Source organism: Mandrillus leucophaeus, unplaced genomic scaffold, assembly GCF_000951045.1.
Source record: "Mandrillus leucophaeus isolate KB7577 unplaced genomic scaffold, Mleu.le_1.0 Scaffold2089, whole genome shotgun sequence".
Classification (NCBI taxonomy): Eukaryota; Metazoa; Chordata; class Mammalia; order Primates; family Cercopithecidae; genus Mandrillus; species Mandrillus leucophaeus.
In genome coordinates, this window is record NW_012102131.1 from 317,350 (window position 1) to 340,775 (window position 23,426).

Consider the following 23,426-nt stretch of genomic DNA (forward strand, 5'->3'; position numbering starts at 1 on the left):
ACATTTTCTTGTCACAGTTATAACTTCAAAGCTCACAATTCTAGCTATCTGTGACTTTTCAAGTGTATACCGCGAGGCTTCGAGGCCTCTGTATTAGGAGAGGGCACTTCAAAGAACACACCAGGGTCTACAGGAACCACACCAATCTATGCTCATTGGTGACCCATGATAAACTTCATTACTGATAATACTCCTTTATCCTCATGACGTTTGCATGTGTGGTTTCCAAACAAGATAACTTACTCCAGGCAGGATCCATATATTCCATTTCTCTGTATCTCCCCACAGCGTCCACTTTGTATAAGAGTAAGGTTATTACTCTTAATGGCAAAAACTGCAACTACTTTTGCACCAACCTAATATAAATGTTAGGTTTTTATATTTTATAATAATTAATAATATTATTAATATGGGAACATCTTTCTCCATGTCATAGCCAAGTGGAAGCATCTATCTGTAAAATCATATTACTGTGATTGTTAGCAAACCATTCCTTCAACTGCCTATTAGTAAAGATCTTTATTTTTTAGGATGAGTGATACAATTTTATCTAGAAGTTAGATCAGAAAAGCCACAGTAAATTTTCTAGTGCCATAAAATAAATCATTTTAATAATTAAGATACATAAATAGTTTATGATAGAAACAATAAAGTTGTCTCAACTCTGCACAAACATTGAATTTCCAAGTAATTTTTAAGGAATATATTCATCTTATTACATTCAAAATCATGGTTGAACAATGATGATTATAATGTTTTCTGAATGATGTTTTTATAGTCTATGAATTCGCACAGTATTACAGTAATTCATAGTATTACAGTGCTTGGTAATTTGAAGAAATGAAATAAAACTCTTCTAATGGTATGCAGGAAATAAAAATAAAATAATTAAAGTCATTTGCATAACTTTTTATGACAACAAAATAGTATTTTTCTGTAAAAATAAATTAGGTTTTTTTATACTGAAATGTTCTTCTATTAAAGTGTTTAGAAAATAGTTACATTCATTGTGGGCAGTGTGCTCAAACATTCTTATTTGCCATTCCCTCATGCATGATAAAATGAGGTGCAAACTGTTCACATGTGTAAAAACAGCTTTTCACAGGAAAAGAAACATATATATATATATATGAAATAGAATTAATTTAGAAACCCAAGTGTCATACGACAGAGATACAAAAATTCAAAAAGAAAATATATTCTTCAAGGCCTTTGAGGTGACACATCTTTGACTATAATTTATCAAAGGTAGTTTTAATCATGCTACCCTGTAACTTCCATCAAATTAGCATGCTTGCGGATGGTAGGTTATTGTACTCCTCCTATAATTTAAAGCAGTGTTTGGTCAGTTGACTGAAGCACAGCAGTCGAACTCAGGACTCACCACGTTTTCTAAAGGAGCAAGAGAAACAAACATCTCCACTCTAAGCGTGGTTTGCAAGAGTAGCACCTTTGGCACTGAGCAGAACAGTTTTCGGTGTGGCGGCCAGGTGACAGAAGTCTCTGGAGTGGCACAGCATGAAAACAAGCCTGACGCTTAGGGCAGCGATATTATCGAGCCAAATTTGCTGGTTTACCTAGGAAACAGATGAAAGATAAGAACTGATTAAAGTTTAACCAAACAGGAAATATTTGCGCTTATCCACAAGTAACACCTGAAAGGCAAGTTGAACCTGAGACTGTTTTCTGTTGTTTCCTCTTCTTCTTTATTTTGCTTTTCTTTTGCTTTTTCTCAGCCCGATTTTTGTTTGACTTCTTTTTCTTGGTTTCCTCTTTATACCATGGCCCCCAGACCCCTCCATTGAGCCGAGGGTTACTTCTGGGGTCTTTGGGGGGATACCTGACCGGCACTGCAGTTTTGTTGAACTGTGAGAGCCTCCGTAGGAGCTTCTTCACGATTCCTGGATACCTGTTAGATAGGTCCACCCTCTCATATGGGTCGGCTGTGATGTTGAAAAGCCATACACTTTTGCCAGTTGACAAGGTAATCCGTTCATTGTGCCACCGGTTCGGTCCCAGGTTGCTGAAAGACTGAGGGGGCACCCAGTCGCTGTAGCCAGGATTTCCTGTGAGCAATTTCCAGTGCTGCACTCTGATGGCTGACTGGATTGCAGTGTTCCAGATCCCATAGCCTGCTGCCCAGGAGCCATTTTTTGCCTTGGTGTATATGGGGTCAATGTTATGCAAAATATCTACTCGGGGTGAGCGAAGACCCTCACTTATGGTCTCCCAGATATCATAGCCATCTAGTTGAATATCCTCATCAATCTGTCCTTCAGCCAGTGAAATCAGAGTAGGGTACCAGTCAGTGATGTGCACAAGTTCCTTACACACTGTTCCCTTGTTTTTCAGAAGTGGGCTATGCACAAAGCCTACAGCCCGGATCCCTCCTTCCCAATATGTTCCTTTGCTACCTCTGAGAGGCCAGTTACTCCCTCCTGCTGTAGGCTGGCCACCATTATCTGAAGAGTAAATGATGATGCTGTTGTTATAGAAACCATAAGTCTTTAGAGCCAATGTCACGTTGTTGATTGCTTCATCTAAGCAGGAAAGCATGGCAGCATATCTCCTCCTGTTTATGTTGATAATGGATCGGTAGTGTTCAAAATACCTGCCAGGAGCTTGCAGTGGTGAATGAACAGCTTGATAGGCAATATATAAAAATATAGGCTTTGTGGGGTTATGGGAAGCTAAGATTTGCTGTACTCTCTGAGTGTACATCTGTGTGGAGTATATGCCATTGTCATAGTCCCAGGCAGCATTGTCGTTTTCATACAAGTCATAGCCACACATCCCAGGACTGTCACATTTGTAGTGTGTATAGTAATCCCCACTTCCCAAAAGGGAACCAAAAAAGGTATCAAATCCTCTTTTGGTGGGCATGCATTCTTTTCTGTAAAAACCCAAGTGCCATTTGCCGACCATATGCGTTGAATATCCAACCTCCTTCAGTTTCTGAGGTAGGGTGGCATTGTCCAGAGGTAAACAGTTGGGTTGAGTAGGTCTTATGATAGAATGTTGAAGTCCGGTGTGTATCTGATACCTTAAGAAAAGAGAAAAATTTTATCAGGGCAGGATAAAAGAGATATTGTACATAAAACAGTGATCCCTAAATTAAATAATGTTTCTATGGGGATCATTGTGAAATTATAATTGACCCCAATGATAAATGACCAATTCAGCGTTTCTACTCTTTACTCACAACTCTTACTCTAATTAACATCCTATTTAACATTTGAAATACATTTCAATCTAAACCAGTACTTTTGAAACTAAGTTTTTGCCACTTATCTCAAAGTCTTTTTGAGACGGAATCTTGGTTTTCACCTAGGGTGGAGTGCAGTGGCGTGATCTCGGCTCACTGCAACCTTCACCTCCCAGGTTCAAGCAATTCTCCTGCCTCAGTCTCCACAGTAGCTGGGATTACAGGCATGTACCGCCACACCCAGGTAACTTTTTTGTGTGTTTAGTAGAGACGGGGTTTTACCATGTTGGCCAGTCTGGTCTCAAACTCCTGACCTCAGGTGATCTACCTGCCTTGGCCTCCCAAAGTGCTGGGATTACAGGCGCAAAGCCACGGTGCCCAGCCTCAAAGTCTTTTAAAGTTCTTATAATGGAATTAATTTGAATAAACTTTAATCTCTTAATTATATGACTGAAAACTGACAAGATAGGAGAAAAGATATATAGAATCAGAGTATTATTATTATTATTGCTTTTAACCTAGGAGCCTTCTAAATCATTAGCTCCTGAATAGTTTCCTGAAATCATTTATTTCAAGCTAACTATGAATTATTAAAAATACATGGAAAAATTGTAGAAAAATCTCCTATTTGATTGTCAAACAATAGTTCATTCTTAATAGCTAATTTGTTAGATCTGTGAAATGAGAAAGAGGTTTTTGACTACACAATACATTATTGTTTAAAAATCATTTTAGAATAAATGTTTTAGCTAGTGCTACAAATTATATTTTTCAAAAAATAACAGGTAATAAGTCCTTATGTATGTTTCCCACAGTGTCTCTTTTTAAAAAATTATAATCACTTATAGTCTAAGAAAGCATAACACTTTCTACTATGTTAAAAATTAAGTGAATGTTAATTTCTTGCATTTTTCTCTTTCCAGTGGTATTTTGCAAAGGGGGTTTTCCAAGAAGGGGTTATTATTACACAAGTGTATGAATTTTCACTTGGGCCAAGACATACCAGTTCGTTTCTGACATTTTGAAACTGATTGATTCTATAGTTATAAGTACAAGAACACTTTTAAAATAGAATATATAAAAATGAAAATAAAATTAAGGTTGTAGAAAATTGTCAGGGTAAATATGTAGATATTCTTGGAATCAAATTAAAAAAAAAATTGAGGTCAAAAGCGACCTTTTTCACAGGTATTTCACCTGAAAGGCCAACATGTTATACATGCCTTGGATGAATAGTTCTATTTATTTTTAATGTTTTAATAATAGCATGATGAAACTATGAGCTTTTTGAAGTGTTAATTGCAACACACACTGATGTTTCTGTGGGTGCTGGAGTGATATCTGATCACTATTGCAAAGCAGCATTCACGTGGACCCTATTTACTCTGCTGATCATTTAGCTGTCAGTTTTGCAATAGTCATGGTCATGGTAATTTAAAATGTAAGAAACTCCCAAAGAAATAGTCATTTCATAAACATCATAAGTACCAAGTTTAGAAGGCATTGTTACTGTTCTTGATCTTTTTTTTTTTTTTTTTTCCAGACAGAGTCTCGCTCTATCGCCCAGGCTGGAGTGCAGTGGCATGGTCTTGGCTCACTGCAACCTCCGCTTCCTGGGTTCAAACGATTCTCCTGCCTCAGCTACTCGAGTGGCTGGGATTACAGGTGTACACCACCACACCTGGCTAATTTTTGTAGTTTTAGTAGAGATACTGTTTCACTATGTTGGCCAGGCTGGTTTCGAACTTCTGACCTCAGGTGATCCACCTGCCCCGGCCTCCCAAAGTACTGCCACTGCAGCTGGCCTGTTCTTGAAAATTTTTAGTCCAGTCCGGGATCCAAAACATTCACTTGTGAAAAAACTAATTTTAGACACAAATGGATGTTTTCTAAAATTAGAAAAGACTAATTTTTCACACAAGTACATGATAAATTAGTAAATACCCATTAATGGAAACTTGGAGGAAATTAAAAAGGAAGACATCTATATGGGTAAAATTTTTGGGAATCATTTATGGGGATGAGTTATTAACAAAATAATTATGTTATGCAGAAAATGGATTTGACTGGGATGGCTATTCAATTCATCAAATGGTAAACCAATTAAGCATTTCTAATTATATTGGTCATTGTCTCACCTATTGACAAAGGCAACAAGAAAAGAGGCTTATGAAAAACATAAAATACAGGAAACGTTTGCAGAAAATAAAAGAGAAGGCAAGAAGAGGTTTGCTGCTTTCAGAAAATGGTGTAGCATTCGCAGATAAATAGGAGTTCAGAGCTATTAATCAACTATGAGTTTTCTGTCTTCTGTAGAAAGTAGAATGGTTTTTAAATTGGAAAATGTGGAACCAGCAACATAAAAGTTTGACAGCAGCTTATAACAGGGAAGAGGTATTCAGGGCAGCTCCTGTTTCAATGAGTTCCAGCCTCTATGGTGGAATAGGAGGAAGTTTCACGTAATTTGGGGTGTGAGTTAAGGGTGTAGGTTTTGGAATCAAACAGACCTGGGTTTGAATTTGCTCCACTGCTTATTATCTTTGTGGTTTTGGGAAGTACTTAATCCCTCTGATCCTCAGTTTCCTCATCTGTAAAATAGGGATAATAATACATATTGGGTTGCTGCAAGCATTGGAAGGGAGCAGAGTCTAGTAAGGAGGGTACATTTCATCAGTGATAGCTTTAACAATCATCCCAGAGTGCTGAATTGGGTGTCACTAACATTTGCATAATGCTTTTTTAATTTATAGATTTTTATTCATATGCATTATTGCATTTAAGTTTCATTACAACAGTGAGAAGTCAGATTACTTAAGTTCATTTTATAGATGGGAAAATAGAGATGTAGAGAAGTTGTGGTTTTCTCCCCAACACCTCAACTTGCCCCACCCAGTTGTGAAACTGATTCTTGATCAGCAGTGGCAAAGTCCGATGTTCTCTCTGTTCTTGTTAAGAGTTAATATCAGTACTTTTTGAAAAATCAAGGAGCAGAGGAAAGATGCCAGGAGTCTTGAGAAGCAAATCTGTTCTAACTTTCCAATTAAAGAAAGGAAGGATTTGTAAACTGGATAGTGAGACTTACGTTGATCCCAGAAAAATTTGAGAATGATTTTTTTTAAAGTACATGATTTGTGAGCACTTCAAAAATAACAAATGAGACAAAGTCAAAAAAGAATAGTCCTGCCAAGTTAGCTTCATTGTCTTTTTAAAAAAAGATCAGCATTAGGTAAATAGCTTAGGAATGATTTAGCATTTGAAAGGGCTGCCCATTATTCTTTTTTAAAATAAAATAATGAAAAATCAACTGTATGTTAGCACTTTAGTTGGAGATAAGAATGATAATCTTACACTTTAATGAAAGTCAATGTAATATGATTTTTTTTTTTACTGATATACTCTCCTCTGGCCCCCACAACTCTGTGGAGCAGGTAGGAGTGTTTCATTTAACAGAAAAAAAGAAAAGAAAGAAAAACAACTCAGAAAATAAGCCCTCACAGCACTACTCAAAATAGCAAGACTTGAAATCAACCTAAATCCCCATAAATAGGAGATTGGATAAAGAAAATATGGTACTTATAACCGACAGAATACTATGCAGCCATAACAAAGAACAAAATCATGTCCTTTGCAGTAACATGGATGTTGCTGGAGGCCATTATCCTAAGTGAATTAACACAGGAACATAAAGCTAAATACCACATGTTCTCACTTGTAAGTGAGTGCTAAACTTTGATTGCACATGAACACAAAAAAGGGAACAAAAGACACCAGGACTCACTTGACAATGGAGGGTAGGAGACAGGTGAGGATTGGAAAACTACCCATTGGGTACTATGCTCACTACCTGGGTGATGAAATAATCCGTACACCAAACCTCCGTGACATGCAATTTACCCATGTAACAAAACTGCACATGAACCCCTAGAACCTAAAATAAAAACTGTAAGGAATTAAAAGAACGAGACTAAAGAGACATGACAATTAAATGCAATATGTGGTTTTGAATTGGAATAGTTTCAATAAAGAACATATTTAGAGAACTGGCAAAACTTAAATGGGGTCTTGGGATTAAAATGAAATAACAATGTTTTCTGATTTTGGTGGTTTTGTGGCTAACATAGGAGAATACTCTTGTTTGTAGGAAATACTAAAGTATTGAAGGTGATAGGACATCATGTTGGCTCTTAACTCTCAATTCAGGAAAAATGCTATTTGTGCTGTACTTGCAATTTTTCTATAAGATTGTCTCAAAATTTAAAACAAGTTGTAAGAAAATCTAACAGGGATAAATAAAAGATATTTTATTTAAAAATCAATTTTTTACATGTTAGCTGTATAAGACTATATCAATGGATCTGAGAAGTTAAATATATCAGACTACAAATTTAATAAAAAGCAAAAGAGAAAAATGAGAGCTATAATTGTAATTAATCTTTACATTATATAAAGGCAGTGTGTAAATTCTGATGAGTAATAATCTCATTATGTTAATTAGAACACATCTGAAAAATAGTATTCAATGTTTAAGCATGTACTCCAATATATGTACATTTACTTATTTATAAATTACACTCAAGCATATTGTATTAATTTAGGAACATTATAAAACTTACACAGAATAGAAATTAAAAGGGATGAGATAAAAATAAATGTAAGTAGAATTTCTTATATTTCTTTTTGCATCCTAATGAATCATCTTGCATTACCCTTTGGTGTATGTACTCCAATTTGGAGACCACTGGTATAGAAAGTAGATTTTAGAAAGATGAGAGTTGAGACACAGATGGTTTAGAGAAGAATTTTTCTAAACAATTCTTCTAATTGTTTAGAAGAGATTGTTTAGAGATTGTTTAGATTTGTCTAGATCAAAGATGATGGTGGCTTGGACTACCATCTAGTGGCAGTAAAAATGGAAAGAGGTGGATGGATGAAACGTATATTTGGATTTAGAACTGATAGGACTAAATCAGTAAGAGAAGGATAGAAGGAGTGGAAAAGAAAAGAATTAGGAATGATTTCTAGATTTGTTTTTATAACCTGGAGAGTGGTAGATAGTTCAACTCCTCTCTGTTTTATTTCAAAGTATAGAATTAGGACTAATGGTCAATATTATAAAGAGGCTGATTTCAACTCAATGTGAAAAATAACATTCTAAAAAAGAAAATAAACAAAAAAATTGTAAACAGGCTAGATAAGCATTTGCCAAGGATTCTGTAAAAGAGATTCCTGAATTAGAAATGAAGTCCTAGATGACCTCTGATATGGTTTGGCTGTGCCCCCACCCAAATCTCATTTGAACTGTAGTTCCCATAATCCCCACATGTCGTGAGAGGGACGTGGTGAGAGGTAATTGAATCATGGGGGCAGTTTTCCTCATGCTATTCTCGTGATAGTGCATAACTTCTCAGGAGATCCTATGGTTTCATAAGGAGCTTCCCCCTTCGCTTGGCTCTCATTTCTGTCTCCTACCGCCATGTGAAGAAGGGTGTGTTTGCTTTCCCTTCTGCCATGTTTGTAAGTTTTCTCAGGCCTCCTCAGCGTTGTGAAACTGTGAGTCAATTAAACATATTTTCTTTATAAATTACCCAGCCTCAGGTATATCCTTATAGCAGCATGAGAACAGAGTACTACACCTCTAAGTTTGTTTCTAACTATAAGAATCCATGAGTCAAAGACTATTGCTCAATGTGTCAATAAAAGGTCTCCATTTAACATCAGAACAGCTTCACAATACCAAGTTTATAATATAATTTACAGATATTTCATAGGGAAGATTCCACAAATATCAATGATATATTTAACATTTATTTGTATAAGATGAAATTAGTTTAAAAATAGAATTTTTATATAATACATTTCAAATGTTTGCATTACCTTTGCTAAAAAATAAAATAATTTTGAAATTTAGTAGATTTTTTTACAGTCTGTCTACCTTGTGAAGAAAATTCCATATGAATAATAGTAAACCTAGAGTTGTTGCCAAATCTGTTAAAAGCAATCGCCATCATTTTAACTTTACTGCCAACTTAAAAGAAAAATGCTAAGTAGACATTTCAGCTTGGCATTAGAATATGTGAAGGTTTATAATTTTTTATATTAACTTGTATTACTGGGTGCTGGATACTACAGTCTATGAATTCTCCTTTGACTGAAAATATTGTCTAAGGTAACGCTATTGTTTTAACCTAATTACATATTTAATGTACTCTTGTAAGTGGGATAAAATATGAATACTAATAGTTTTATGCAGACTTTAAAGTCCAGAATAGTTAGCAAGTAAAAAATAGGCCAATAGTGGAGTAGAAATTCGTATTTTGAAGGGAAGGAAATAAGTGCAAGAGACTGTACTTTACAAATCAAATATCACTCAGATATTTATGTAGGAAGAATATAACTAATTTTCCGTATTCTGAAAGGTGTTTGCTTATGGCTGCCTTCCAAAAGACTCTCTTGTCTATAAATACGTTCTATTTATGGGCCTTAATTTTATCTTTCAGTTAATTATATCATCTGGAAAGGGGTGAAAGAGGGGCAGGCTGTGGCAACAAATCTATGCCTAGTTGTTTAATCTCATGAATGAGTGAGTTAATTGCTTGTTTAACACTCCTTCTATACTGTGCTAGCTTTGGGGATTATAACAGGTGAATAGGATGGTCTCTGCTCTCAAGGAACTCAGTGTAATTGGAACAGACAAACCATTAGGGCATTATTATGATAGGACTAAGTGTTACAGTAGAGAACCACAGCATTTTATGGGTGCTCATAGTAGAGTCAGGAAACCTCTCAGAAGAGGCCATGTTTCATTTGAGTTTCAGTGCATTCAGGAGTATTTGGGTGAGTGTGGAATGAAAGCAGGTAGTGCGAGCAGCTGAAACAACTTAGACAAAAGAGCATTCACAAGGGAAGGTAAATCTGATATGATATTTGCAGGAGGAGCCATCCAGGTGAAGAGTTGAAGGGAAGACAAAGAAAGTGTTTCAGTAAGTGTAGAATGTTTGAATGCAAAAAGTGAGAGAGAATTTGGGTCTCTGTAGATCAACAATTTATAATATTAGAATATAAGGGTAGAGATTCAGACATCTTGATGGGAGACTAGTCTATAGAGGTAAGTAGGTGTTCAATGACGGGTGCTGTATTAGAGGATAGAGCTGTACTAAGGTTTTCTTAGTTAATGTGAAGGTCACAGGAAGTCACAGAATACTTTTGAAATGAGAATGACACAATTGAAGCTTTGCTTTGGAAAAATCAACTCTGGTTGTAGTGTGAAGAATAGATTGGAGTGCAACAAGACCTAGGCAGGAAGATGTGCCCTGATCTAAGAGATAAAGGGTGACATCCAAGACTGAGATTCGTTACAGTGAGGATGCAGTAAAGGGAAGATTAGATATTATAAAGAGAGACATTTGATAGGGTTACAGACTATATGTGGGAAGTGTGGGAGAAAGAAATGTTAAAGATGAGTCCAAACTGTCTGGTCTGGGTGGCCGGGTGAAAGGAAATCTTTGCATTGAGTTAAGAAATCCAGAAAAAAGGGACAGGAATAAATAGGAAGACAATGATTCCTGCCCTGCATTTAGTAAGAGGCACCTGTCAGATATCCACTTGGAGATGTATAGGATAAAGTAAAATAAATAATTGATGAATACATTTTAGCTGCTCCTGCCACACACATGCACAAAAGGGTAACTATGTGAGATGATGAATGTGTTAATTTGCTTCACCATAGTAACTAATTTAGTAGTTATGGATAGCCCATTATATCATACTGTATACATTAAATATACACAATAAAATTTATTTAAAAGAAAATAGTGGTATGCTACCCAAATTAGGTACCATAATGTTTTTCACCGGCATTAAAGTTAAGATGATATGTATTTCTTAATGAAAAATAGTGGAAAGCAATGTTACAATAAAAATGCAGTTAATTTAATTATGAAATAGAGATCTGAGACTCATTAACTTTTAGGTGGTAGGTGAATTCATGGGAACTCATGTCATCATCTAAAGACAAAATGCAGAAGGCCATACATGGAGCCCAGGCGATACCATCATTTAGAAGAAAAGCAAGGAGCAGCATTAAAAGAGTCTGAGGTAAATCAGCTACCCTGTGAGCTAGAGCAGTGGAGAAGAGTTTTAGAGTCAACTGCATCACTTACTATAGAGAAGCCAGGGAAAGTGAGAATTGCACAGCATCAACTGGATTTGGCAATAAGCATGCAGACCTTATAAGCTGTTCTCTAGTAGAATGGTGTGGGAAGAAACCGGATTATAGTGGATTGAGACATGAATGGAAAGTGAAAACGTATAGATGGTAAGCATACACTATTTCAAGATACGTAGATGAAAAAATAAAAGAATATGGTGGGACGATAAGTGCTGATGTAGAAAAGTGTTTATGATGTATTATTAAGTAAAAGGCCATCTGGCTATGGCAGAATATCTATTGTATTATTACATTTTTACAATAATGTATACATTTTAAAAAATGTATAGGTTCCATGAGGGCAGGAAGTTTGTTCACTGGTATATCCATATCACCTGAAACAATACATGGCTCATAACAACACATCAATTGTTGAATGAATAAATGAGAATGTGTATGTGTGTGTTCATAAAGAGATAAAGATGAAGAAAAATGTAAACATATATAGCAAACTGTTGAACATGATTATTTCTGGGAACATAATAATTGTGGGAGGAGAGAAGCTTTCAACTTGTTATGTAAATTTATAAATAAATAAAATTTAGATGATTAGGTTTCAAAAACAATAGCTTATTATACTCAGACAAATTGTATCAAGGCAACTAATTAATTTGAAATAAAAAAGATTAAATCTAAATGCCAAATGAATGAATACACTCACTCATCTCCTGTTCTGCCTAGCAGGGACATCTGCTCAGGAGATTACCTTCGGTCTAGACAATAGGGGATGGAATGAGCGAAATAAATTCTGTAATTACCCCTGAAATCCAGAAAAAAATGTCTCCTTTCACTACACAAGCAGATGAGGAAACGTGTCAAGTAACTTTTAAAATTTCTGCCTTTGGATAATCTTTCCTAGTCTCTGCTATTTGTCCTTGTAATTGCCTTACTCATCCATTGTCGGTGAACCTTCAGGACACCAAAGCTTTTTCTACATTGATTATAATTTTCCTGGTCTCTTTGGAAACATAGCTACAAATAACACGCTATGTGATTGTTTTCTGGAAATAGTTTTCATCCAAAAATAAGTTTCTTTCCTACTAAATGGTCTTTTCTTTGACTCTTATTATCTCATGTTCTTTTCTCTTTTTTGGAATTATTTATTTGAAGACCCATGCTTCAAAAATTAAGATTTAATATATAAGTTACAGACTACCAAATACCTATTGACACGAATATTCACTGATGTAATTAATGAATCTCTCATTTATAAAATTACTTACAGAATAAAATTTAAGAGTGAACTCCAGGGGTACATTTTAGAATTATCTAATTTACAGAGACTGTTTCAAGGATACATACACTCCATAAAGCAAGTGGACTCACACTGTCAAAATAATATTTATATTTTTCTTGCTATTTTCAATATGTTCACAGAATAATATAAAATTAATTTTTAAAGAAATGTACTAGTTTTTATCTCCTGTATTGTAAGCAGAAATTGCACTTAGATGAACAGACTGGGGAGTAACTTAAATACAAAACTATTCCTGATACTACTAACTTTGCCCTATAGACAGAATGTGTTAAGGAAGATATCCTTAAGAAATATCATAGTAATATTAGTTAGAATCCTCAATGTAAGGTATAGATTGCTTAAAGAGAATTTAAAATCCTTTCATTTTAAAATATTTATTTATTTAGTTTTTGAGATGGAGTCTTGCTCTCTTGCCTAGGCTGGAGTGCAATGGCGTGGTCTCAGCTCACTGCAACCTCCACCTCCCAGGTTCAAGCGATTCTCCTGCCTCAGCCTCCCGAGTAGCTAGGACTACAGGTGCCCGCCACCATGCCTGGCTAATTTTTGTATTTTTAGTAGAGATGGGGTTTCACCATGTTGGCCAGGCTGGTCTCGAACTCCTGACCTCGTAATCCACCAGCCTTAGCCTCCTAAAGTGCTGGGACTACAGGCGTGAGCCACCGCACCCGGCCTAAAACCTTTTAAATATTTTGAAAATATGATCTCTCACTCTGCTTTATATGAATTGGTCCATTAATATTTAGTTATTCTCATATGGGCAGGACTGCCATATTTAAGAAGTTTAACATTTTCTTTGTGCCTTTGACTTTGAAGAAAGAAACATTATCGAAATTTTCGTATTTATGTTCACCAGGTGGCTTTTCCAGAAAACAGCCCAGCAAAAAAGTGATAATGTTCTTCCATTCTTGAGGAGAATTGCTTTCTTTTAGCCATGGTTAGGAAATATCTGGCAAATAACTGAGTGTCTTTGCACCTGCAGTTAGCCACATATAGATGAAAGTATTTAATGTCAAACTCATATGGACATATCGGTGTCTTAGTTGCAAGCCATGTGACAACAAACTGAAATTCAGCATAACTTAGTAGAGAAAATGGTGTAGTCTCCAGAAAAAAAATCACAAATTTATTAAGTACCCACACTATTCCAGGCACTGTATTGTGGAGAAACATAAAGAATAGTGAGAGTTTATAAGAAATAACTCTGTAAGAAACATTGTAACATACTATATATCCAAAGTAGACAAGAAATTTTATGATTTAGAGAAAGTTGAGAAGATAATATATTTGCTTATTCTTCAAAACAGTTGAGTTTGTTGTACTGTCCGTTGATTATTTATAAAGGACATTTATAATTCTGTGTTATAAAGCAGTTTCAGCTGAAAATAAAGAGAATTATTGAGTAAACACTGCATTACTTTGGTATGACCAGACTCTCAAGGCTAGAGGCATCTGGGTATCATTGTAGGCTACAGTGATACCTGATTAATACTATCAATGTAGGCTACAGGTATCATTAAAAATAGTATATATGCTTAATTAACAGATATTAGATATTTTCCCTAAAATATAAATCTCTGAACTTGTAATCTATCTGTGACTTTGCCCTTTTATTAGCATCTTTTCTAAATTCAATAGTAATGGTTATTGGCTCTGTCTCTAATACAGATATTGAGCTATTTTGAATAGTTGAGGATTTATTATTATGGCAGTATTATTAAGCAATTAGTCCTGGCAGATCAAGATATGGAATTAACATTTTATATTCTGAAGTGAACTTTATAAGTAGCTTTAAATGAGAGTAAGAAAATTAGCAAATTAAAATGGACTCCTTGCCCTGATATTTATTATAGATCATCTTTCCTCCTCTATTACATGTACAGTAGCATGGTTATAGCTGACTTAATTTTATATCATTCTTTTCATTTAATTTTCTTCTTTATGTAGAAAACTATGCAGAGTTTTTGTTTGAAATATATTGTAGGGATAATAATTTTTAAAACCAGAAATAAAAAGAAAAAATAAATACACCCTGAAGATCTCTAATAAATAAAACTTGTTGCCTCCAGGATGAAATTCTCCCCACTCTACCTCTGGATCAGAACATCTTTATCATAGTTATCCTTCATCTGCTGCAGGTAAAATACTTGCCTCATTCCTCTCATCACTGCATATGAAAAGCAGATGGTCTACACTCTTTCTACAACAATAGAGATCATATTTTTGTTCCCAGAAAAGACATCCCAAAGTTACAAGTGAGAAGTGATCACTGCCTAGGCAGACCGTTTTCCTCCAGTGAGGGTTCACTGCTTATAGACTGGAAAGGACACTAACTGGAAAACTCGCAGTTTTAATCTCACATGCCCTCTGGAAACTCTTTTATTTTCTGCCAAAAGTGTGCCCCTCATGGTCAGGGTTGAATCCATAGCCCAATGTCTCCCAGGGTATTTCCTGGGTGGTATGTGAGAAAATGAATATTCTATATTTATTATAAATCTGGTGGGTGGAGAGATTGTTAGAGGGCTCACTTTATCTCTGGACATCTGCTTAATGACTTGACATCATAGGAATTTCTCCAGCATGTATTGTGGAAACAATCCGGCCTACCTTTTCTATTGAGAGAACCCACAATATTAGAAATCAGAATGCCTGGATTTGAATTCTGCCCTACAGGCTGTGTAACCTTGAGCATGTCGTTCAACCTGAACCTCAGTTTTCTCATCTATAAGGGAGATATTAATGACAGCAGCACACCAATGCCACAGGATTCTCTTTTTCTTTTTTTTTTTTTGGTTGGTGAGGTATATAATAAAATGAAATAAAATATATTAAACGTATTGCAAATTGCAAAATTTTATAAAAATGCTAGTTATAACTAATTGTTACTACATGTTCTCTCTTTTTTTTTTTTTTTTTTTTTTGTCCTCTGGTCCATCATCTCTTCAACTCCATGTCTTCCTCCCCCTTCTGCTCTATTGTGTGCAAGTGGTGAAACCAAAACCAAACCAAAGCAAAACATGATACCATTGCTTGGGTCTCATGAAATACTATCTTGCCCACTCTCTTTCTTTTTCCTGGTAGTCAGATTGGAATTTCCAATTGTCAAACTGAAGTTCAACCCATGAAGTTGCTTTCTGTTTTTCCTTTTATTTGACTAATGTGTCAGTTATTTCAATATCTATGGAGGAATGCAAATAAATAATTCACAGTGCTCTAGAGGGAGACACAAGTTAACTTGCCAATTAACTTTATTTTTACAAAATAATAAGTATGTGGAACAGAAACATTTTGTAATAAGGAGGATAGGTGCTGAACCTAAAGGAATATTCATGGTATGCTGAGTTGTAATTACTTATACTCAAAAACCAACTGATGGATACATCTCAGCTGGGATACTCCATCCAATTTTTTTCTTATTCTTTACTCATATCATAACAGATACGTTTCCAAAACATTATCCAAATACTGCATCTATTACCCTGGGAAAGCCTCCCCATTTTCGACCACAGGTTTCTCAGCTGATTGTATTCTGGGAAGCACCCAGAAAGTACCATTAAAATTCACTGCAGTCAAAGCTGTTTTTCACAGTGTTGCTTCTCTTAGTGCCCATTGCCCCCTTTCCTGTACCAATGAGAGGAATCATGTGTCCTCATGCTATGCCTTGCCTGCCACCTCCTTTCAAAATTTGTGTTATAACATCCAAAACTATCACCTTCATATTATTGAGCTTTTGCAATCCTGGAAAGCAAAATGTTGTTTTAGCTGTCTTTTTACCAAGATACGAGACACAGATTCTCAAAGTTAATTAAAGGGTATTTTATAATAATATAAGTGAAAATGCATGTAAAAGTGCAATGATTAGCTAAAAATTATGTTCAGAAGCCATATTAATGAAGTTCTTATATGTCACATTCAGAAAAAATTGTATTAGAACAGAAGCTAAAAATAAATCATTCATCACAATATAGTTAGAGGAATATTAAGAGAATAATAAGTGATTTGACCTACTAAAAGAGAATTACATTATTTCCCTTTGAAATTTACCAGCATATTATTAGAATCTTCAATATGATTCTTATGAATCTTCAGTATGATTCTTCAATATGAATACTTACCAATAACTCTGAAGTTCTATTATGCATCCTTTATATTAGGTTTATTTTACTTTGAATTGTTATCCTGTAAAACAATATAACTGAAAATCAAAATGGCAAAACCATTTCAAAGAATTTCTATGTCTCAGTTTCCTAATTTGCATGAAATGGGATTAATAATAACACTTTTCTCACTGAGTTACCATGAGGATTAAATGAGCTAATAAATGTGAGGTATGCAGAATAATGCCTAACACATAGAAACATAGTATTTAAAAAATTACAGAGTTCCATATGGTGGTTAGAATTTTATCAACCTTACATTTCCCAACCTATTGGTTATTATCTGCTCTCACCTAACCAATGAGTAATAAGAATCTCTAATAAACCACCACTTGTCAACTTTTGGTGCAGTAACAAAGAAGAATATCACAATTATCAGAAAACATGACTCAGGCACACCTTCCTTTTCCAACTACATATCTCCACAAGGCTGAATTGTCCTCATATACTTCAACAGAAACAACAAATAGCAATGAGAAATCCAGCTATCTTCTATTAGAGTAGACATTAAAGAGATTTGAAAAAATGACAAATAATGCTACTTTTCAGTACTCATCTTTTATAGAATATCTTTATATTATAAAATATTTATGTGTAAAAGACTTGTTATTACTTTTGAATGAATAAATAATTTTCAAAATTTTTCAGTTTTAGTTTATATTATGGTAAAAATCAATAGATGTAACTCAGATAAACGAAAGTTGTTTGGGGTCTTTAGAGATTTGTAAGAATACAAATGGGTCCTAATGCCAAAAAGTTTGAGAACTGCTAACGTCTAAAATTTCTTTAAATTATTTTATGGTTAAAATTTTCTGAATAGATATATTAATGCCAATTTATGTCAAACATTCTTTCTTTAGATTTTAAAAATCTCACATTATAAAATCTAAATAACATGATTTTATGATACAGTGTTTTGCAGTAAAAAGAATATGAGATTTGGATTTTCAATTCTAATACTGAATCCGTTACTAATGCTGTAGTAAGATAAAAAATGTTATTATTATTTTGAGACAGGGTCTCATTCTGTCACCCAGGCTGGAGTGCAGTGGCATGATCACAGTTCAGTGCAACCTCAACCTCCCAGGTTTAAGTGATCCTCCCACCTCTGCCTCCTGAGTAGCTGGTACTACAGGCACATGTCACCATGCCTAGAACATTTTTTCTTTAAATTATCTTTAATGCCAAAATATTAGGCTGATCCTGGCATCATTGATGTCAGTGGTGAAATTTTTCCATATTGCTTTCTTCAACTTTTAGAGTATTTGGCTCTGGTTTTTACAAAAAGTTACAAATAAATAACTATATTAATACCATTTTTTTCCTATCTAGGTTGCCCTGAAGCTGAGATATGCGTAGTCCTAGACTAGAAGATGAGATTCAGCTGAGACCAAGGGCTCAGTTGCAGAAATAAGTGATCATGAGGCTGTGAAATCCTAATAACAAACTGAAATCCTTGAAAGACTACTGGACTACTAGAAATAGAAACCAGTCTTACATAGTGAAATCTCAAAGAAAAGGCCAAACCAAGGTGACAGCAAAGTTACACCATAGACTTAGGTAAGTCAATTCTCTATGTATTCACATCTGATTCTGTAAAGTGGATCAATACTATTTATCTCACAGGCTTGTTTTAAAAGATTACATGTGTTAATGTAAATGAAATATCTACATAAATTACAACGTGCTCAACAAACTGTTATTGTTGATATTGTGAAAGTAACCAAAGGAGCCCCGAATGTAGTCAGACCACATGACTTTCAGGTCACGTTCCATCATTTGGCTCTTTCGCTTATCCTTTCTAAACCTAGATTTCTCTATCCATATGAAGTAGAAGGGACATGTGTGATGGTGTGGGCTTTGGGAAGGGGCAGTGTGTGAGGTGGGGAGCCAAAGAGATGGCAGAAGCTTGTTGCTATGCAACACAACCCCATGTTTTTAGAAAAATTAGTAATGCCTTAGAAAAGCACTGCGAATCTTGTGGAGAAAGGAGCTCATGACTCAGCATGACAAGGAGAGGAACTTGAAAGATAGGTAAATGCAGGAGGGCAGCCTGAAAAAGGGTAAGAAATGTTGGGTGTTGAAGTAGTTTTGTACCTAGCAGGAACCCTGCTTGTAAAGTGAGTATGGTCAAGTTTTATTAAAGATTTTTTTTTTTTTTTTGGCAGGAGCTAGAAACAAGCTGCTTCTATAGAAATAAAGCACTTCCTTCTTGTGTATTGGGTAGACCATGCTGTCTACCCCTTCACATTTTAATGAAAGAGAGGATCAATTAATATTCTTTCATATATTTGTTGGAGTAGGAACTTAGAGTTGACAGTTACAGTTTCTGAGAGTTAAAAAAATTAAAAACACTGTTTTGCCAAAGATCATAATTGTTTTCTAACTCTTATACAAGATGATTTTGGTGAGGATAAAAAGGTTTCCACAGAGTATTCATGTTTGCATGAGTGTTCAAATGTAAAATATTCTATAGAAAAGCATCAATAGGTAATAGATGCAGATGAGCAGATTCAAAACACACATTCATAAAACACAACAAAAATCATCCAGATCACTTTGCAACATCCCTGTACATTGTGGACAATAATATGTTTTCAGAAACAAGTCCAAATAACTATTGGTGATACCCTAAAGAAGCATCCTAGTCAACATTAAGAAAACTCTTCAAAACACTAACAAAATTTCTTCTATCAAATAAGGAGTCTGAAATTAGGGAGCCTCAAGGGGGTTTCAGTTCTAACATTCTGTAAGTCAATGACTTTTACTAGCCACTAAAAGCTGAAATATAGACTAAATTCTCCTAAAATTAAACATTTGTTTAAAAAGACAAATCATAAAGAATTCAGAAGGCTGTAAGTCTCTTTGGAGGCTGACAGAAGTGTGGCATGTAGTTATTATCGAAGTCCATGAGGGGACAAGAGTTCTGAGCATTGTCTATTTTGAGTGTCAACTATGAGAAAGTCAATCTGGCAAGCATTTTATATACATCATCCTATTTTAGAGTAAAAATGAAGTTTTAGAAGTTTTAAGTATTAATGAGGCTCAGGAAACCACAAATGTCACATTCATATTCTCGAACAATTTAATCTGAAGCACTGACAAGCATTAGAAGACATTAAATAAAGAGAAGTGGCATTAATAATAACAGCCTGGAATATTAAAGCTGAGCTTGCTACGTGACCTGAGATAGCTGGACTGTATAGGTGCTGCATGGAGTTGATTTAGATTCATCCAACAAAGACAGAGTGAAGTATATTGTTTGTAATTCCCTGAAACACACACACACACACATACACACACTTCAAATAATTGTAATTGTGAAACCAAAATAAAGAACTAAAAATCATAAGCTTCAAACTTAAATAAAACCATGGGCCATAAAAAATTGATTACAAGCCTTGAGAGAAAAGAATCTTGCTGACATATGTGCTTTGTAACTTCCATAAACTGTGCTGAGTATTACTCATTTCAGTAACAGAAGGAAGTGTACAAAGAACATGTCTGTTAGGACTTTGGGGTGGGATGTGTGTTAGTAAAAGACTTAGTTAAGTTTCCTTAGTTAAGATTCTTTTTGCTTATATAAGCTCTTTTTCTTACTATCTTGGATGATAGCTTTTCCGTTTTAACGTTGACTGAGAAGGGGCAAAGGCTCTCAAAGTTATTCACCTGAAACTACAAAATGTATTTAAAAGCATAAGGAATGTAACTTTTAACCAAGGCTCTGGGCTCTAGATATCACAAAGCCAGTTAGATTCAATGGCTTGTTATGGTGAATTTTATCTACCCAGGCTGTAAACAAAGCCACCAGGTTAGTGAATATTAATCCATTACTTTAGGAATAATCTCGCTAGCCTTGTGTTAATTCAACTTGTCACATAGCCTAGTTTCTCTTCTTAGTCAGATTGCTACTGCATTTTGAGGTCAGCTTTTTTTTTTTTTTTTTTTTTTTTTTTTTTTTTTTTTTTTTTTTTTGCAAACTACTGAAATAAAGACTACATCTAGCAGTTTCTCAGCCAAATATGACATACAATTTCATCTTTCACAATAGCCACATGCAGGCAACCTGGGTACAACAACCAAGAATGGAATACCTTGGTGAAAACTTCAGGTGGCCAGTGAGTCTAAATAAATGGGCAAATAGTTTAGACTATATGTAAGGAATTCTCAAATAGTTCTAAGAAGAAATCAAATAATAGCCATCATGCTTGAATGACATGGACAGGGCAGTTGTTTCTTTCTCTTGTGATCCAGCTTCCCCATACAAATGTGAAAGAAAGCAGTATCAACATCATAGTTTGTGAGGAAGGTGAAGTAATGTCTACTACAAGAAAGAACATTTTAAAAATCAAGGAAGTATCTCTGTCTCTAATTCTCTTCCCAAGGGACATTTTCTGATTAAGTAAAATCTCATGCCTTAGTGAAAGATAATATGTTAGAAAAGTGCTGTGCTGAAATTCATGGTGTGAAATTACAGACCAGCCCAAATCAAATATTGTTATTCAATTTTAAATAGCTTCAATTACTAAGAGTTTGTAATCAACAAAGATATATAATTTAACACTTAATTTTCATATTTGATATGTGAATAGGAGGATTACTAACAAATATTCTAATTATTCTTTATGATTTACTATTGGTCCATGTTTAATTATGAAATGTGTAACAAGATATCATCCCATCAGCTCTATTGCTATGCACTATATTTCCTGCAAATATATTAGACATGTTCTATAGTTGATGGACATAATGGTAGATTCAACTCTGATCAATCACTATTATATTTTCACTACCTGGAAAATGACAATATTTACAGCTGTCTTCATGCTTTTACTTATACATTATAGAAAACAAGAAAGTGCTATTTGATAATAATTAGATAGCATCAAACAGATTTTAGAGTAATACGAAACAGTGTAACAATTTAGAATGCTCTATCTGGTGATTTGTTAAACATGCCAATTTTGCTTGGTTATATGAAAGCAATTTTCTTTAGTATGAGTCAGATTCTTTCCAGGGTACTCCATGGAACAGTGCAATTTGTTGTACTACATACAGAAATGTTAAATGACCTATGTAAAGTTTAATTTTGTATGTCAACTTGGCTAGGATATGGTAACCAGATAGTGTTCTAGATGTTTCTGTAAAAGTATATTTAAAGATGAGATTATAATTTAAGTCAGTTGACTTTGAGTGAAACAGATTACCCTCATAATGTGGATGGGCCTCTCTGAATTAGTGGAAGGCCTTAATAAAAAAAGACTGATGTCTCCTGAGGAAGATGGAATTCTGCCGGCAGGTTGCCTTAGGACTTGAACTGCTGCATTGGGTCTTCCTCCCCTGGGTCTCCAGCCTGCTGGCCTATCCTGTAGATTTTGGGCTTGCTAGTCTCCATGGCTGCATGAGCCAATTCCTTAAAATAAATTTATTTCTGTCTGTTTATATACATCCTACTGTTCTCTTTCTCTATAGAAGGCTAATGCAAACTATTTCTTGGAATAATAAAAGATACCTTTAAAGTGTCTTAGAAATACATTATTCTTGAATGCCTTTGATATTTCTTGAACTTTCAGGGAATAAAAAATAATATAGAAGCAAAATTTTGAGGAAAATAGCTCTTAGATTTCAGCCTATGTAGATCAGAGTAAACTGAATTCTACTTGTTCTTCAGAAGAAAATATGAGACAAAAATTAAGAAAGAGGAAAAAAGTTTTATTTCACACTGAAAATTGTAAACAAGTTTCTCTAAATTAGCATTAGATTTTCTCTATTGCTCAATAAAATGGTAAACAGGAAAGTTTTTGTTCTTTAGTTTCTTTTAAAATTTTCTTAGTAAACAAATATTGTCAATGGTGTATACATTTCCAGCATCCTTTCCAGCATCCTATTTGCACTGCCATTGTCCATGTTTAAAATTAAGGGAGGTGGTAGAATGCAGTGATTTAGAATTAGGCTGCAGATCTGCACTGTTGAACATGGGAGGCACTACCTACAAGCAGCTATTTACATTAAAAGTAATTTAACTAAATAAAATGAAAATTCAGTTTCTTAGTTATATTAGCCATATTTCAGATGTTCAATAGCCATTTGTGGCTAGTGGGTACTGTATTGAAGAGTGAAAATGTAGAACATTCCTACAAAAATAAAATGATCCTTTAAAATAAAATTTCCATAAAAATAAAATTGCTATAAAATAAAAGTTCTGTTGGATCATATTTCTCTAGTGTAAGACTGCATAGGTTCAAGTTTAGTTCTGGAGCTAATTATCAAAGTGAATTTGTCTTCTCTGTGCTTTGTTTTCTCATAGATAATATACTAATAATAGAACCTATTACCTTGGATTATCTTGAGAATTAAATATTATAATGTTTGTAATGCACTTGACATTTTATAAGTGTATTAGAGTTTTCCAGTGGGACAGAGCTAATAGGAGATATATATATATATGTATATGTGTATACATATATATATGTTAAGTATTAACTTACACAATCACAAGGTTCCACAATAGGCTGTCTGCGATCTGAGGAGCAGGGAGTGCCAGTCAGAGTCCCAAAACTGAAGAACTTGGAGTCCAATGTTCAAGGGCAGGAAGCATCCAGC

At 34.6% G+C, this 23,426-nt stretch overlaps 1 protein-coding gene across 2 annotated transcripts in view; it reads right to left on the reverse strand.

Annotated features, from left to right (window-relative positions):
* Window positions 1–500: 500 nt before the first annotated feature.
* Window positions 501–23,426, reverse strand: part of ARSJ (arylsulfatase family, member J) — a 77,710-nt gene continuing 54,784 nt past the window's right edge. The window contains exons 2-3 of one of the 2 annotated variants that reach the window (XM_011980157.1): window positions 1,674–3,043; window positions 1,350–1,577 (exon numbers count right to left, since the gene is read on the reverse strand). In XM_011980157.1, the coding sequence (XP_011835547.1) occupies window positions 1,552–1,577; window positions 1,674–3,043 (1,396 nt within the window). In that variant the 3' untranslated portion in view covers window positions 1,350–1,551. Of the gene's footprint in view, window positions 3,044–23,426 lie in introns of both variants that reach the window. The other variant, XM_011980156.1, reaches the window with a different exon arrangement.